Genomic DNA, 17665 nt, shown 5'->3' with positions numbered 1-17665 from the left:
TTATTTTACAGAACTTTTTGCACTTTAATGTTTCTCCTAGTGGGCCAGTACAGTCAGCACATTGTATCCTGCACCATTAGAATATTTCCCAGCCAGTGGCAGGAAAAAGATACCAGCCTACTTGTGTACACGTAGTGAAAACACTAGAGGAAAATACTCTGTGCTTAAAATGGGGAACTGTGTGGCGTTTTCGCTGACTGCTGTCGCAACGTTTGATGTTGCAGGACGGATGGTCGCAGTATCACTTTGTAGCCTCATCTTCAACAATAGAAAGGGATCGGCAAAGACCCTACTCTTCATCACGCACGCCCTCCATCTCTCCCGTGCGCATGTCTCCTAACAACCGCTCAGGTAAGACCAGTCTTCCAGCACTGAAGTGAAGACAGAGGTAATCCACCACTGTTCATATTCCTGCTTTAATCAAAGTCACTGCTGTCTTGATTTGTCATTAACTGTGATGGAAGGGCACAAAATATATTCTTTACTCTCACCTGAATCATATGATCAAAACAGGAATTATTTTTTTTTACTAACAGCTTGCAACGTTTTACAGCAGAAAGAATATTCCATAACTTTTTGTTATGAATTCTTATGCAGTGTTTTCCTGATTGGGACTACCTGAATAGATCTCTGGGCAATGGTGCCCATTTGTAGCATGAGGAAATGCTGTTACTCACTTTGCCAGTCATGAAAACCGCTGTGTTGTTTCTGACTACTCTGGACACTTGGCAGAAGCTGAAGCATCCACATTTTTTTTTGTCAGCGTTTATTCTGGTTAGATGTGTTATGTGTCTGTAAGTGTGCATACACGTGCGTATGTAAGTTTCACAGAAGTTTGCCTACAGGTCTTCATGTAACGTTGATGGCATATTTACACCAGCTATCATCGATTCTGTATGATTCATACAATGAACTGTTGTAAGTATTTCAACTTATGCCGCAGTGTTAATTGATTTTTCTATTCAGAAATCTGAGCGTTTTCCCCTCATCTTATTCTGAGGTAGAACATACCTTGGTCAAATAAAGCTATTCCCAGTGAAAATGTTCTGAGATAAACAGAGTAGAACAGTCAGACTTTCAATGTGCCTTTTACTGCTTGTTCGATCAAATGCTGTCATTCCACAGGTATACCAAGAGTTTAGGATTAAAATTGGCCAAACTGATTATTGCCGTCAGCGTCGTGCTGTAGTTTTGTTTTTAAGAAAACTTTGTTGTTAATTGTCTACAAGCTGCATCTATAGTGCTGCAGAACAACCACTGAGGAAATTTGAAAATGTAGCCTGAAGTACAGTGAGACCTGCCATTCAGTTTTCAAAAATCTGTCATTACGCAAGTCCCTAAAGAGCTCGTGTTCCTTTTTTTCTTCTCCAAAATCTCATTTTGACTGTATGTGCAAGGCACTTGAAATGTCTGGCCCTGAGATCGTAGTTCTGTCTCTTGCCAGAACTGTCTCCTTATTTCTGTTACTCCATTGCTTAAAGAGCATACTTAAAGAAATTTTGAATGAAATCTTACTGCTGTTATCAGTTATCATAAGACTGGAGAAGAACAAATATAGTGGCTGTTTCTGAAGGAAGAGAAGCCAATATAATTACAGGCCAGTCAGCTCAACTTCATTTTAGAAGTTTGCTGGAACAAATAATCACAATCTGAGCACCTCAAAGATAGTAGGAACATAAGTGCTTAACTCTAGGAGTCTCTATTTCTGCATAGTAGTATAAGTTGCTATCTGTCTGGTAGTGGACGTATCAAGTCCAGACAGTGGCTGGATATGATTTGTTCTTATAAAATCCACCTGAATTCCTGCTACAGCATAGTTGAAGTGCTTTGTGGAAAGCATAGTCAGTAAATTAAATCTGCTATAATCAGTAAGACTATTTCAAACAAGATTTTTATAGGCAAGCTAGCAAATGGTCCAGAAAATGTCATGTATGGTAAATACAAAACAGGCTGAAAACCATTCGCAAAGAATGGGTAATGCTTATTGCCAAAATGGAAGAATGCTTTGCTTGGAGATTTGCCTTGGGCCCAGTGCTCTTCAGTGGTTTCATTAATGGCCCAGGTAATATACAAAGGGTACCTATTACCTTTGTCGGTGACATAAACCTGTGAGAGGCTCATGTACGTTGAAGGGCATTATTGGAATTCAGAGTGATCCTGAGAAATTTGAGATACTATCCAAAGGGGGAAAAAAGATCCAATCCTTTACAAATAAATTGTAAGGAGAATATCTGGCTAGACAAAAGTTCTTAGAAATTATTTAGGGATTTTTGTCAGTTGCACACATGATCCAGGAGATGGAGAAATCGGGATATGAGAACACATGGAGTGGTCTGTAATTGTTTAACTTCAATAAGAGAAACACAAGATGGGGGCAGTTGGAAGAGGTACGCACCACATATTGAAGCACTTAACAGCCAGCTGTGAAGAGGAATGGCATGAACTTTCTCTACTTTCATAGCAGAGAAATGGAAATAATGAGCAGCAAGGAGTCAGGGTAGACATCAGGGAACATTTCCTCACAGTAAGGAAACAAAGCTCTGGAACAGACTGCTTGGAGCAGTTATGCAGTCTCTGTCGTTAGAGATCTTTAGTTTTAGATGAAAATCTGTCAAGAATTATTTTGGTATACTGGATCCTACCTTGGGGTAAATAGTTGAAGTAAATGTCCCATCTGTCCCTACAACTTGGGTGAGAAGATGCTTTAACTAGCATAGAGAGCTCTGTCTTCTTTTCGGTGTCCTTTAAGAATAAGAGCAGAAAACTTTGATATCACTTCTCAGTCTAATGTCAACCAATGATTTTATGTCTGCTGCCAGTAAAACCTCTGAAAGAGGGCACTTCTGGATTTGAACACTTGCTGGAAAGCATTTGTTCTCGTGTGGGAGGAGAGAGATAATTCCCACAGGGAGCAGAGAGAGATGGTTTTGTCTTTACCAGTCAATTTTGTTCAAAACACCAGAGTGCTTAAAAGCATTGCCAGAGTATGTGAAACAAAATGCATCCCTGTGTTAGCAATGTTTCCAACGTTTGCATTCTGTTTTGTTCCCTATTAGACTCGAGCTGCCATTAGCTGATTTGGTAATTTAATGTCGTGTTTCTTGATATCTGCTGGATTATCAGTTTTAGAATTCCGTCACTATTGACAAGCAATTTAAAGCAATTCCCAATTCTAATGACTTAATAAGAAAAAACATCTGTCCCGCATTTGCGCTGTAAATTCAGAGACCAGGGTCAGCAGATCCAATCTAACCAGAATTCAACATCACTTGTGCTTCCCTGCCCCTTAATTAAGTACAAGTGCTTCCCTGCTCCTCAACTGAAAAATGCAACATAGCTTAGAGGTTCTGAAAGGCACAAGTCACAATCAAGCTTCGCAAATGAGCTTGTCTTATATTTTTTGAATTTTTTTCCCTTTTTTTTAAGCAAGGCCATTGTTACTGCTTTCGAGGTTCCTCTGACATATCGAATATCTGGGTTGAGGCAGAGGAGGGAGCGGAAGTAAGTACCAGCACCTTAGTTATTTGTGTACCACTGTGCCTTCACGAGGCTCTGGGGTGCTCTGCCACGCACCTTGTACTCCTTCCCCTGCCCTCCACAACAGAGAAAGTGCATTGTAACTACCAACACCTAAATATCTTAAGTCAGTTTACTTGAAAGCCATTATTTTTAGCTCTGCTTTTCTCCTTTTCCTAAGCATTGCAAGCTCTCAGGCCTTCATGATCAATGCCAGTGATCACCTTCACGTTTTCCAGCGTGTGAGAACCAAGTACAAAAACAGGTCTCCTCCTAGTCACCTCGTACTTTCTTCCTTTTAGCAATACCATGAGTATTCATGATGAAGGATTTCGTTTTAATGATACCTTAAAGTAGCAGTTGTTGTTTTAATTAAAATTGTTCATACATAGATATTTAAAGAAGGAGAAACTGAGTTACCTGTAAGTGTTAAGCATTCTTTGCTTTCTGTGGAACACACCTTTCTTTTCTTCCCATCTCCATTAGGATCCTTTAATGGGTTTGTTTATTTTCAACAGAGAAAGGAGGAAACCATTTTATAAGGGTTTTTCCACACAGTTGAAAGTTAATAGTCTTTTCAACAGACATAAATTAACAACTCTGAGAAAAAAATGGAAGTGCCTATACCAGAAAGTTTTGACAAGTTAAAGAATTTTAAAAGCTAAAGGGGAAAAAAAAATCCTTATTATTGTACTTTTTTCTTAATGATCTTCTTAGATGTTGGGTGTAAGTGAAAAAAGTAAAATGTTCAGAGAGAAAATGATGTTTGGAGTTCATTGTTCCATTAATACATTTGTCCTGTATTTGAAATAACAGCACCTTTTCTTCTATAATGGGGTAGTGTTTCTACAAACAGCTTAATGTTAGCATGCTAACAAATATAAACTTTACTAAAATGTTTACTCTAGAGTTAAAACATAACATTCAGTCATCTGTGGAGAGAAAAAATAAATCCATTTTTATGATCTAGCAAGTGCCCCAGCCTCACCTCGGGAAATGATCAGCCTAAAAGAAAGAAAAACAGACTATGAATCTACTGGAACAAACGCCACTTACCATGGAAATAAGGGAGAACACACTTCTAGGAAAGACACCATGACAGGTGAGATTATGCTTGCATAGCGTATCTAACAGTCACCTGTGACAGACCACTGATTTTGTAGGCTTGGCTGGGTTTACTGTACTGTAGAAAAGAGTCAGCCTGCTTTGGTTGATTCTGAAGTTGTAGCCACCTTGAGAAATAACAACTGAAAAAATATTTGATCTTAATGAATACAATGCTATGTGAAAATGATTTGTGAAGACCATGTTTCTTCACAGAGGAAAGGCTTTAAAAGCAATTTTACATTTCTTTTGAATTTTAAGTTTGTTTTCGTTTCAGAAGGAAGTGAGTAACTCCACCTTGTATTAACTAGCATTGTTTCTGAAGCGTGACAGTGGTTGAGCATGTGTGGTGATCCCTAATGTCTGTCTTTTGCAGGGAATGGCTTTCCAGGACTGCTTATCTTATTTTGCACATCAGTCATTCCTAGGAAATTTGGCAGCAGTTTGTAAAGTCTGTCACTGTTAGTTTCTCAGCTGGGCTGGTGTAAATGGAACAATTTTCTCTGTGTATGTTATGGCATCTCTTGCAGGTTTCACTGAAGGTTTCTCTCCCCTAGTGACCTCATTAACCTGTTAGCATTTCAGTAATTATAAAATTTTGAGTGCTTTGTCTAGTACTGCATCTCTGTGTTGATTCTCTTGCAGAGTACGTGTTGGTCTCCATCACCATTGCACAGGTTTATATAAGTTCTGTTGAACATTTTTGTACTTTTATACAGTGCCAAGCATCCCGGTGTCCTCTCCTCCAAATGCCAGTGGAGGGCAAGCAAAAAATCACAGTGAGGAGTCACTCTGCACTTTCAGAATGCCCGTTACCTCTTCCCGCGCCGTCTATGTAGGTCTTGCTCAGAGGATGCCAGAATGGGCCGTCTCTGTGTCTCAGCTCACTGGGGACACCGGTAGCACGCTGACTCGGCCTCGGGCCATCCATACTAGCTTTCAAGACTGTATTTAGGATGTGACTCATACTACATCCACTGTGTTATATGCTATCGTGTAATCAAAACCTAAAGGCCAGCCTTTGAATTTCTGCGAAAATGCAATACAGAACATTAATTAGCATGAAAGTGAAAATCTGAAGAAGAGGAATGAAAGTCAAGAGCATTTGGAAACCACAGAAATCAGGAGTGTCCTGAACGGTGCCTGCAGCGTGCTACATGAGGTTGCAGCGTATTCAGTCAAGGTACTGCATTTTATGTATCTGTAATATTTTGAGTGTTTCATAGTCACTGCGCAAGGTGGTTCTCTGAACCACTTCAGTGGTCCTTACTTGTGTGATGAAGGACAGGACTGCATTTTTACCAGCACTTTGTCAAGGATCCATGAAGAGGGAATCTCAGGAGTAAGAGCAGCAGGCTGAAAAGGCAGAAACATTAGCATTTTGTTCTAGCTGTATCTGCACATTTAGACTACCAGATTATATCAGAAGGGTCACAAAAAAAGGAGGTTCCATGTGGAAAATCTGTGTTTCCTTGCAGACGGTCTCCGTCTCTCTCCACACTTGAAAGAAATGGGGTTTTCTTTTTCCCCATCCCTTTTCATTTTGTCCTTTACTGTAGTGTTTTTCTTCTCCCATTCCTGTTTTCCTTGTTTCATTTCTCTTTCAATATAATTTTCAGATCATGAGGTTTTTACTTCTCCAGCAACTTGTGCTCCACTTTGATTTTTGCATCATGTTTTCCTTTAATATCTGCTTGCATTTTGTCTGTCCTTACTGATCTTTTTGGGTGGACTTTTAGTAAGGAAACTCAAAACTTTTAGCATCATGCTCAGCTGTAAACTGTTCTTCCAGCTAGTAAGCTCAGGGATAAAAATTAAAACAAAAATCAAATTGAAAATTTAATAATATTTCATGATCTTACATGACCATTGTACAAATGAATATGAAATTAACAAATCACTTTCTCTCTTTTTCAGGTCACCAAATCTCAGCTCATTTGGTTTGAGCTCAAATTAAGCACCATTTTAAGAACAAAAGAAAAGGATGGACAGCTAGAAGGAGTCTCACTCATCAACATTCGACATGAAATTTTTGTAACATATTTGTAGCTCATAAAATAAATAATACATTAAAGAACAATATAAAATCAGTACTTGTGATTTTAATTGTGAGATGTTTTGACTTTACTTGGATGTTCTAATAGAAGTTTGTGTAGCAAGTTCATTGCAATGCCTATATTTCAGTTTTGTGCATCAGACAATGCATTGCAGCTAATACATCCACAGAGGCTATGGGACTTAGATAAATGTTTTTTCAGGTTCCACCCAGCGCATACGTATTCTGAGCTGCTCTTGTATTTTGTGCCAGGCTGATGTATTACACAAAGCTTTCTCTGACTCACGGATTTACACAGCGTGTAGAGCCACAGCTGTAGTCCCAATTTATCCATGACTGTCTCCATGCTCTTCTCCAAAGCTCTTCTCAATTTATAGTTCAAAAATGTTATGACCTCTTGGCTGGGACTAAAATGAAGGTTTTTTTGATGGATTTTCGCAGTAGAAATGTTGGCTTCTTGCCATTGTGGAGAGTTGTCAGGAAACCTTTGGGAAAAATGGAGAATCTGTGAAGCAAACAGTTTGGCTGAAGATGATAACTTATATTGATTTCACAAGGACAGCTAAAAAATAGAGGAACAATATCAAAGTTCTCATTACCCTCTTCCTTTCCAGGTTTATGATGTATGGTATATTTACTCTCTATCTTCTCTGTAGAAAATAATGACCAATAATAAAATTTTATCACCTGAAGTACATTTTTAAGACAAAAACCACTACATTCCTTTAAAAAAAAAAGGAACTATAAGTGCATGTGATAATGTTATTTATGCTGTGCTGTGTTCCTTCAGAACAGGGAAGATAAGCTTACTGTACGCTATCATGGGACTCCTACACTAAAGTTCCTTTTACTTTCTTAGTTCCCTTGCCGAACTAATACTTGCATCACAGTCTGCACCCTGTGTCTTCACTTCCACCTGCAGAAACACCTTCTGATTAATTTATTTTCTTTTGGTTATCAAGAATCAATAATCTATACTTTTGTTACTTAAATATACTTGCAAGTCCCTGCACATTCAGAACGCAGCCAGCCACCATCACCTGCTGCAACAGCTACAGATGCGCAGGCTACTTGAACTTATTACTGCTTTCAGAAACCATAATGCACTGTAATCTTTTCTCATGCCCTTACCTCATCTCTCACTGTGCAGGAAGGTGGCAGTGGTAGTTACAGGTAATGATCTCTGTTAGCTGAGATTTGTGAGGCGCAGAAGCATTTTCCTTTACCGTCTTGAACTAAATTTTAGAAAATGGAGTCCTGCTGCTTATAGCAGAAAAAGCAGGTTGCGCAGTACCAGATGAGGATGACTACCTGTCCAGCTGAGCTTTCCTTTCTTACCATCAGTCTGTGTTTGATGATGGCAAAAGGCTAGCACCTTGTTATTTCAAAGTGCCTGTAAATGTGTTCAGAATAAGTACTTACAAGAACTGAAAGCTGAATGTTAAACCATGAATCAAGTGACTGGGATATATGTGGACGGCTTCGGTCAGGGGTATTTTTGTCACATAAACCAGTGAGTGACATAATTTTCAAAGCTGTTGTCAGCTTTGCAGAAAACTACTGTGGGGAACTATATGATTATTTTTTTTAACCAATGTTACCTTGAATACCAAACGGGGAAAAAAGGAAGGTATTTTTCTGTAATGTACTTTATGCAATGCAACCACAGAGTACTGCAGGTTGATCACAGAACTCATTTTAGACCCTTCACAATTATGCCTGGTAAAAAATACCTCTTCAGTACTATTGTGTACTGATGTTTAGATACTGCATAAAATACACATGTACACACACTCATCACTCCTCAAATCATCTCGTCTGCAGCTACAATTCTCACATCTCTGTAAGGAAGTGTGGCTGCTGGAAAATCTCTTGCTCCCTGTACCCCTTTCCCTTCTCTTGCCATGGTTTAAAAAAAGAAAATTATTGCCTTAATCTCTCTTTTGGTTTGGTAATTTTACTGTGGTGGTACGTATGCAATATTAACAGAAACAATCAGATACTAACCACACAATATCTTTCCATTCATCTAGCTCATTCTCTCCCTTCTTTCTTTTATATTTGCCCTCTGCTTTTGGACAGCAAGAGTCAACTGCTCACTGAAGCACGGCAGAGCGGGAATGGAGTTCCCAGGGATGCCGCCTGCGTGTTCAGAAGCAGGTACTGGAGCGGGGCTGCATGCATTGCTAGCAGCTACATTGCTTGACTTACATTTCCTCCAGAGACAGAATTATCTCAGCCTCGCTGCTAGACTAAGCCAAGATTTCTTGTTCTTCAACTCTTGGCATTCATTTCCAAGCATTTTATGTGTCATTGTATTTCTTTTTATTACATTAAGAAAAGAATACTACCTTTTTTTTGCATATTAAACTTCTAAATTTGTATCCACAGTGAAATCAGCAATGCAGACCTTGCAGCTATTCTCATAAGCTGAAACTGTCCATTTTTCCATCACAGAATATGTGATCTGGGAGAGTGTAAGTCTTCAATCTGGCATGTGACAATTCTGAGCACATCGGTGCAAATGTCACAGTAGTGCACTGGGCAGCTATGCACCAACTCTGGACTATGTATGTTTTTATAATAGTCATGGCCATTAGTGGCGCGTATGTACCATGTGCCTTTTTATATACCTGTAAAAAGATGGAAAGGTCATGACCCTCCTGAAAGTCTCTCTGATTGCCTGTAGGAACAACATATAAATTAGCATGTATCCACTTTGCCATTTTTTCATCAGATTCTTGATAAAGCCCTCAGATGTCACATCTTATACCAATCTTTTATTCCTGACATGAACCAACCATCAACGGTATTGTCCTGTCTGGACTGAATATGTTCAGTCATGCCTGACTAAAGATTTGCATGCATGAAACATCAGCTGTGCTTATCTTGCGGTTTATATACATGAAAACAAAATGGTTACAAGAAGTTCTTCCCCACTTTCTGAGAGTCCAACACAATGAATTTAATTTTCATTTTTAGCCAAGAAGTAACACTTCACAAAATGGGTGGCTGAAACACTAACTCTGTGTATCTTCAGATCTTGAGAAGAGGAATTTGTATAACCCAAGTTTTTCTAGCACTGTGTAGGACAAGCAAAAACCTCAGAAAAACGGCATAAAAAAAGACGGTATCAAGGAAAGATCCGGCAGTTGTACTCCTGGGAGTCACGCTGTCATGAGATGCACCATAAATAGCAGTGCTGATGCAGACTCCTCTACCACCAAAGATTGTCATCGGGAGGGAGATTTTCAAACACTAAAGCAGAGGATACAGCTGGAATATAAACAACCCTGAAATAACAGTGAAGTCTCGCACATCAGTCAAGTATGGTGAGAAAATGCAGCCTGAGCAGGGAGAATCTCTGCAGATCGGCCCTTCGGTACTAGCATCTCTATGGCCAAAGACAAACTACTCAAGCAGTCGTCATTTCCATCTGTTACCACGTGCTGGGACACAGGCAGAATTAAGACTACCTTCCACTGGAAAAGACCTGTCGTCATCTTTTGGTAGAGTTGGTATTCTTCCCACCTTCAAAGAAAGAGTCCTGCTGCACTCCTTGGAGACCTCCAGAGCTCTGCTCCATTTCCTACACAGGATTATGCACTGTCTTGGTAACTACATCCGGCTCTTCAAGAAATGAGAGTTTTTTCGTCCCTATTAGTTAATGGTTATCAAGTGAAAAAATCTCTTTTTCCAGCTGTTAGAGCTGATTACCAAACCATATCATATAAGCCCTGTCTTTACCCTGTTTCAAGAACATGCTGGAGATCTTTAAGAACACCAGTTTGAGATCTGTAAAGCAGCAACATGGAACAGTGCACCAACCTCTGACAAAAATTATATCCTCAGCATGGAACCCGTAGCAGATGTGAAGATGAGAATTGGCTTATTACAGTCAACTTTGACTAAAGACCGTGCCATTCCTTTGTCTAGAGAGGGTGCGGTGGCTGGGGGAAGGACAGAAGCAGTTGTACATGCTGGGGTCCATGCTAGCAGGTTGCCAAAGGAAGAAAGAGTGGTTACTTCTTCAGTAACTGTGGTTCTTCTTAGTGATGTGACTAGCATGGATCCCATACCCAGCTTTCAGCTCTGATGCTCAGTCCTCACCCGCAAAGGTTTCGAGTTGCGAAGCAACTTATGGTGCCTCCAGGTTTTATACCATTGCACAGAGACCTGAGAGACGTTGCGTGAGCAACATGTTTCGGTTCCACTGATGACTCTGATTCACAGCTACTCAATTTTTACTTTCAGGCACGTGCTTTTGTAATGAGAGTCCTCATGACAGCGTCAAATCATTGGTTGTACTATCTGGAAAGTTAATGCTGTATTCCCAGTAAGAACAGTGCACAGCAGCCACACAAAATACTACCCTCACAGTCTTTCAAATATGGGAAATAACTGTGGTTCTAGTAAATTATTCTACCAGCAAACTAAGCTTCAGCTGGATAGCCAAATCAAAATGATTAGTGAAGTCAACTTTGCAGGCGAAAACCTTAGCTTTTTATGTGTTTTTTGGGGGAGGGTGGGAGTTAAATTTTTGCAAAACTGTATGATGTTATGCTTGTCTCTAGACTTACTTCTGATTTCAAACTCATAGCTCACTTTTGTCTGTGCATTTTAGTAGCAGGACATCTGAGAAGAAAGTGACAGCAGTTCATGGAGTTGAGACTACCTTGGCCAGACCTCTTCAGTATAACTACATATTGCTTTTTTGCATAACTCATTTTTCAGTTGCATTTAACCACCTTTTCCATTAATATTTTCACCATATAGCAAAAGCACTGTGGGATAAATAATCCAGGATGTGGTGTAAGATCGTCCAACTGGAGTGAAAGAAATGAAATGTTTCTTAATATTTACAGCTGTTACCTGTTTAGTGTATGTGTGATATAAAATCCCATGTATAACCTGAAATATATTACTGAATGCTAGGTATGTATGAAATTATTTTGTTGATTTATATGTGAAGTGCACAAGATAGATATGAACATGACATAGCGTTAATAAGCATATACCATATACATGCATGTGCACCAAAGCAAAGAATGAATGTTCAGTGGGAGGAAGAGAAAACAGAAGTCTGCAGATGCTTTTAAAGATTTTTGTGTATGGGAAACAGGTGCTGTATAAGGTATTTAATGAAGCCTTCAGAGTTCATTTTGAGGCCCAAGAGGTATTTTTGGTAAACCTGCTTTTTCCTTCCTTTTTTCTCTCTCCAGCTCAGAACACTGGAATCTCAACTTTGTACAGGAATTCATATGGTGCACCTGCTGAAGATATCAAACATAACCAGGTAAGTAAGGAGACTAAAATGTTACTGTTCTAGATGGCATATGCACAAAAATTATATAAGGTGTTTAAGCCTGTAACTTGTAGTGAAATCAAGAGCAGCTTGAGACCTGAATGCCTGGAAAGTTCTGGGTATGTGTCACACACGCTGCAAGAGCCAAGCTAATGTTAGTGGGCACTTCTGCTGGCTCTGGTATCTCCTGATGTCCTGTGCCAACCAGTTTGGTGAAGTCCAGTCACATATTATTACTTGAGTATAGCCATAAAATTCAGCGCTACAGCTGACACCACAGAGCTCCCCTACTGAGGCATCCTAGCAGAAACTCGTGTATGGAACAGTCTTGGAGAAAGAACCCCTCTGTATCTTTTGCAGGGACACGTATGCTACACTACACTTATGTACAGCAAAAGCCCTCAGATTTGCCATTTAGTCGCTTCAGAAGCATGGCTGTAACAAGGCTTTTTGCTTGGTTGTTTTTTAACGTATGCACTGGGGCGTGGGCAAGAGGAAATGTAGCATTGCATCGGCAGGGATGATTTCTCACGTTTATACATCCAAGCCGTTCAGTCTAGAACTTTGGGACTGTCTTAAAATGCACTGTCCCTGAAAACCAGAAAGCAGAAAGAATGTCTGGATAAAGTGGGCATTACGAAAGTGTAATTGGCAGCGTGGGTGCCAAACTAATGCACTTACAGAACAAGTTACAATATTGACAGGTATGGCACTCATACAGCTGGTATTTCCAGTGCAGTGTTTCCTTGGTCCCTGGCAGTCAGACAGTTTTCTGCAGCCACAGGCATTTGTTTCATCATTATGTGTAATGCTACTTTGTACTTAGTTGTCACAACTCTTTAATATTTTCACAACTTCTCTATGTAATACGCAAAAGTTGCAGCATTTTTCATCTAGAGAAATGAGACCAAAAACCATTTAAGGAACGCACTTAAAGTGATTAGTAGTATCAGACAGTTAAATGAAGATTTAGTAAAATTGTTAAACAAAATTGTTCTCTGAATGTTTTTACTGGATTACCCGAAATTTCAATTTAAGAGTCTGATATTTCAGTTTTAATCCACAAACTTTAGGTGAAGAGAGTTTCTGATGTTCTGTGCCACCATTTCTCTGTATTGGTTTTGCTTTTTAATGAGCCGGTATTTGCTGTGGTGCACCACATTCCTTCTTCGTGTGAGCCGGTTCAGTGCATGAAGGTGTTCTGCTTTTATTGTGTTTGAACAGATGAAGCCCTTCTAATTAACACAATATTTAGAGAAAATAAGGGTATGAGGTATTGTAACAGCAGGTGCACTCTAACTGCAGTCATGAATCAGCTAATTTGATTTTGGGGTGAGAGTTTGAGCAAAAACGAAAAAAAAACCCACCAAAACCCAGTTTTCCATCTTTTCCCACTTGCTTTCTCAATGAAATGTCATTATTACGAATGACGTATCAGAAGTAATGTTTTTAGCTAAAAAAAAAACCCAGAAATACTACTTCAGTTCCCTATTTTCTACTCAAAAATTGGCCATCTTTAACTTTTTGGCATCTATATGGGTTGTTTAGTACAGAATTTTTCTCCTGTGTCCAAAATTAAACATCTGTGTTTGAATATGTGACAAACAACCGAGGGGCTCAAGGTCCTAAACACCTCGAGAACTGGACTAGAACTGGAAACTAGAGCAGTCACTCTCCCTTGTGCTGTTCTAACACTGGGCCCAGTGTTTTAAGGTCCCTTGTAGGACTGTTAAAGGGCTTGGACAGCCTCTTGCACTCTGCGCGTAGAGTCCGACAGAGACATGCTTTGAAGGAATGCCACAGAGCTTGGCACACAGAAGTGCAAGTGTTCCTCTTTTTGTGAAGGAGCATTACTAGCTCTTGCAGAATCAGAAGGAGCTGGAGAGAGCCTTCGGAGACCGACGTCTGAGTGTCAGTATTCCCAGTATGACCATTTGAGGACTGAAAGGCTGTATCATTCCGCAGTCGCAGAGTCTGCCCAAACTTAATAGAGGTGACATAGAGTGAAAGGTCGTGTTCCACTGAGATACGTAGAAAACATTTATAAATTGATATTGATATCAATTGATATCAAATTCAAATATTCAATTGGTATAAAAATCAAATTATATCAATATCAAAATCAAGTTATATAAATTAATATTTATTGATATAAATATAAATGGAACGAAGCAACAGCACAAGATTGCCAACATGAAGTGTTGCGGGAGTGGTAAGAAGATGGTTCAGCTTAACTGTAGCTGAAGAACACATTTCAGGGCACTGAGTTTGAAATTTTCTCATGTCAGTGCCCTGAAGACTCTAAGTGGTTCTTAAGGATATGGTGTCACTCTGCATCTCACCTGTGGCAAAGGCAGCTGCAAAATGTTTAGTATCTTTGGAGTATGTATCGCTTTCATTCAAATTCTTTAAGGCTGAGTTTTGGCCACCAATGTTTGCGTTACATAGCTGCAAAATAGAAAGTTATACACATATTATAGTTACAAAAGTAACTGTAGGCTACGCTGCTCAGATGCAGGTTTGAATTACTTTTAAATTAACCAGCATCTGTTAGCAGCAATAACTTTAAAAAATAAATGTACTTGATAACAATATTGCATAAAGAAATGTAAAGAAATGTAATGGCAAGGCAAAACTGTGGAAGGAATTAATTCACTACCAAGCAATACCTTGAGCAGATCCCAAGATTACTAAGATAAACTTTGTGTTTCCAGCATGATAAACCTAGAGTGAGACTTAGTCCTGCTGCCCTCCCGTTGCCCACAGTAAGTTGTATCTCACAGGCCCTGGGTGTTTCTGTCTTTCAGGTTTCAACACAGCCAGTTCCACAGGAGCCCAGCAGAAAAGACTACGAACCATATCAGCCGTTTCAAAACTCAACGAGAAACTATGATGAGTCCTTCTTTGAGGACCAAGTGCATCATCGTCCACCTGCAAGCGAATACAACATGCACCTGGGACTAAAGTCAACTGGCAACTACGTCGACTTCTATTCAGCTGCTCGTCCCTATAGTGAACTTAACTATGAAACAAGCCACTATCCAGCCTCTCCCGACTCCTGGGTTTGAGACTTGGGCAGATACAAAAGCTCCAGGAACTGTGCATGTGCATGCATACCACAAGACATTTTTTTTCCTGCAGATTTAGTTTGTTAAAGCCTGTTCCATAGGAAGGCCCAGATAACCAGTATGGGAAAAATTAAGAGATTTTTTTTTTAGAAGGCTAAAAGATACGAAAGCTAAACCTGGGAGTAATTAGAAAGAAATATATATACACGTATATATATATTTTACAGTGTAGGGCAACTTCACTGTTGGCCTGTAGAGTCTAAAGTTTGGTGCTGTGTATTGAATGTGGCTGAAAGAAGGAGGGAGAACATGACAGTGGGTGTGGGTCAAGAGTTAAGCACAAATAACTGAGCAGCGTACATACTTTATGGGGAACAGCTTCTCACACTTTGTTTAATATCCTCATTCATTGTGAATCTAGGCTTCAAGTTGCATTTGGGGTTTCCTCTGTACAGCAAGATGTTTCTTGCCTTTTGTTAATGCATTGTTGTAAAGTATTTGATGTACATTACAGATAAAAAAACAAACAAGTGCATTGTGTATATTACACCAATGCCACAGTGTTTCTTCATCTATGGTTCTAAATATTGCTTCAATTTCAAATTTTGAAAGATGTACGAATTTCCAGTTTTTTTGTTTCTTTTTCCCCGGTGCGTTTTAACAAAAAAAAAAAATCAAAAAAAATCAAAAAAACAAAAAGGAATATTTAGCAGTATTGTTCGTTCTGATATGTGAATTTGTTTGTGGCAACTAAAAAAAAGGCATTCAGCAGTTTCTGACAATTAACATTCATCATTCCACACTCCTTGTCAACAAAGTGCTTTTTCACTGCCTAAAATTTTAGATGTAGATATTTGAAATAGATTTTTTCATTTATACCAGTTTTCTTTATGATGATACAGTGTTGAAAGAAAATAAATTACAAATGATCTGTCATCCATATTTGCTAAGAATGTCTATTTCCAAGGACCTACCATACAAATACACATTCTTACTTGTGTGTGTCCACGTATGCATAGTATTCTGTGTGCGTGTGTGTGTTTGAGCGTGTGCGTTTGTGTGGCGTAAGACTTCTTTTCATCCAATGTTTTCCTTGTTCAAGCTTCAATTTTTGTTTCATTTTCAGTTTTTTTAGACAGTGGAAACTCCAGTATGTGCTTTCTCTTACTCACTTTCTTAACCATTGATAGAAATTCAAAATTGTTTAGGCCACATACTCACAAAGGAAGGGGTTATCGGATTTTTTTCACTGACTCCTTCACCCTCGGGTGCCATTTCCTTTAAAATAGCATCTCTTGATCATTACTTTCCAGCCATCAACCAGCAAGTGCTCAAGGAAGGCAGAGTTTGACCTTGCCGTCTCCCTGAGGGAATGGAAAACAAAGACCCAACAGACTTAAGTCTGGAGTCTCCAGACTCCTCAGGCTGTAGAAGGGTCCAACTCCCGAACCATTAGGACAATCATTTCTTTTAATCCATACCAAAAAGAAAACCCTATACGCAAAACACATTCCTCAAATATGAAAGATACCGACCATTTCTGTGCATTTAAAGTAAAACCCTGAAAAATAAAAAATGTAAGGGACGGAGATTTTTTTTTTTTTATTAAAAAATAGGAGAGAAAGCTGGGGTAGGAGGCCAAAAGAAGAGCTGACATTTGTCTTAGCTCTTGGAATTCTGGAAGTAAAAAAAAAAAGAATATAGTATTTCTTCATTTCTTTGATTCAGGCAACAGCTCACAGTTATCACAGCATAAGACCCACAACAAATGGAGTAGTTGTAAATTGCTCAAATTACAATTAAGGAATTTGTTTTAGGTTGCAAACATGTCTGTGATTAGTCACTGTGATAGTCTTAACATCACCTGGCAGGCTTCTGGCTGTGCGCAGGGGAGAAGTCTCTCGCAAGTCGTCGCCTGCTCCGTGGGACGCAGCCCCGAGTAGTTCACGCAGGCGGGTATCGTGACGTAGAATTGGTTTATCGGTAACCTAGGACTATAGTTTAATCTTTTTTGGCAGCTTTTCCCAGTGTACGATATGTAACCTTATCTGCTCTTTGTAGTAAATGGGGAAAAAAATCGCATGCAAAAAAATTTTTGAAAAATTTAAGCAAGGGTGGGTGGGAGGGGCAGAGTGGGCCAGATGTATAGAGAGGTAGATAAAAATACTATTCATAGTTTTGGACACAGGTTGTTTATATTTTATTTATTACATTGATTTTAATAAGTGACATTTGCAGTGCTATTTTGAACAAAGCACCTTTTCAGTATAAAAACTTTTTTTTAATAAAGAATGTCACTCGCAACTTGAAGTTCTTCTTGACTGCCTGATTACCACCAGGCTGGCACAGGTCTCCAGACGCAGGATGGCTGACAGGCCGAAGGGATCTGCCATGCTGTTAGAAGTGCTTAGGACAGGAGGTTATTGTAAGTTGGATTTATTTGCATTTTTCAAACTACTGCAGTGCCCACCTTGCCCCCTTTCAGCTCCGCTTAGGAATTACTCGGAGTCAAATGTAGACCATTGCTCAAGTGAGAGATTCTGGATCAATGAAGTGGCGTAAAATACCTTTTGTCTCTAGTTTGTGTTGTTTTGTTTCCATTCCTCTGTAGTAGCA

At 39.3% G+C, this 17665-nt stretch overlaps 1 protein-coding gene across 9 annotated transcripts in view; it reads left to right on the top strand.

Annotated features, from left to right (window-relative positions):
* The window catches only part of CTNND2 (catenin delta 2), a 694166-nt gene extending 677003 nt beyond the window's left edge, over nucleotides 1-17163 (top strand). For 6 of the 9 annotated variants that reach the window (XM_075417107.1, XM_075417100.1, XM_075417102.1 and 3 more), the window contains 5 exons: nucleotides 225-351; nucleotides 4487-4618; nucleotides 8759-8836; nucleotides 11899-11972; nucleotides 14789-17163. In XM_075417107.1, the coding sequence (XP_075273222.1) occupies nucleotides 225-351; nucleotides 4487-4618; nucleotides 8759-8836; nucleotides 11899-11972; nucleotides 14789-15049 (672 nt within the window). In that variant the 3' untranslated portion in view covers nucleotides 15050-17163. The remainder of the gene's footprint in view (nucleotides 1-224; nucleotides 352-4486; nucleotides 4619-8758; nucleotides 8837-11898; nucleotides 11973-14788) is intronic. The other 3 variants (XM_075417104.1, XM_075417103.1, XM_075417101.1) reach the window with 1 other exon arrangement.
* Nucleotides 17164-17665: the final 502 nt, after the last annotated feature.

Source organism: Opisthocomus hoazin, chromosome 3, assembly GCF_030867145.1.
Source record: "Opisthocomus hoazin isolate bOpiHoa1 chromosome 3, bOpiHoa1.hap1, whole genome shotgun sequence".
NCBI lineage: Eukaryota > Metazoa > Chordata > Aves > Opisthocomiformes > Opisthocomidae > Opisthocomus > Opisthocomus hoazin.
This window is presented reverse-complemented; position numbering and strand designations above follow the sequence as displayed.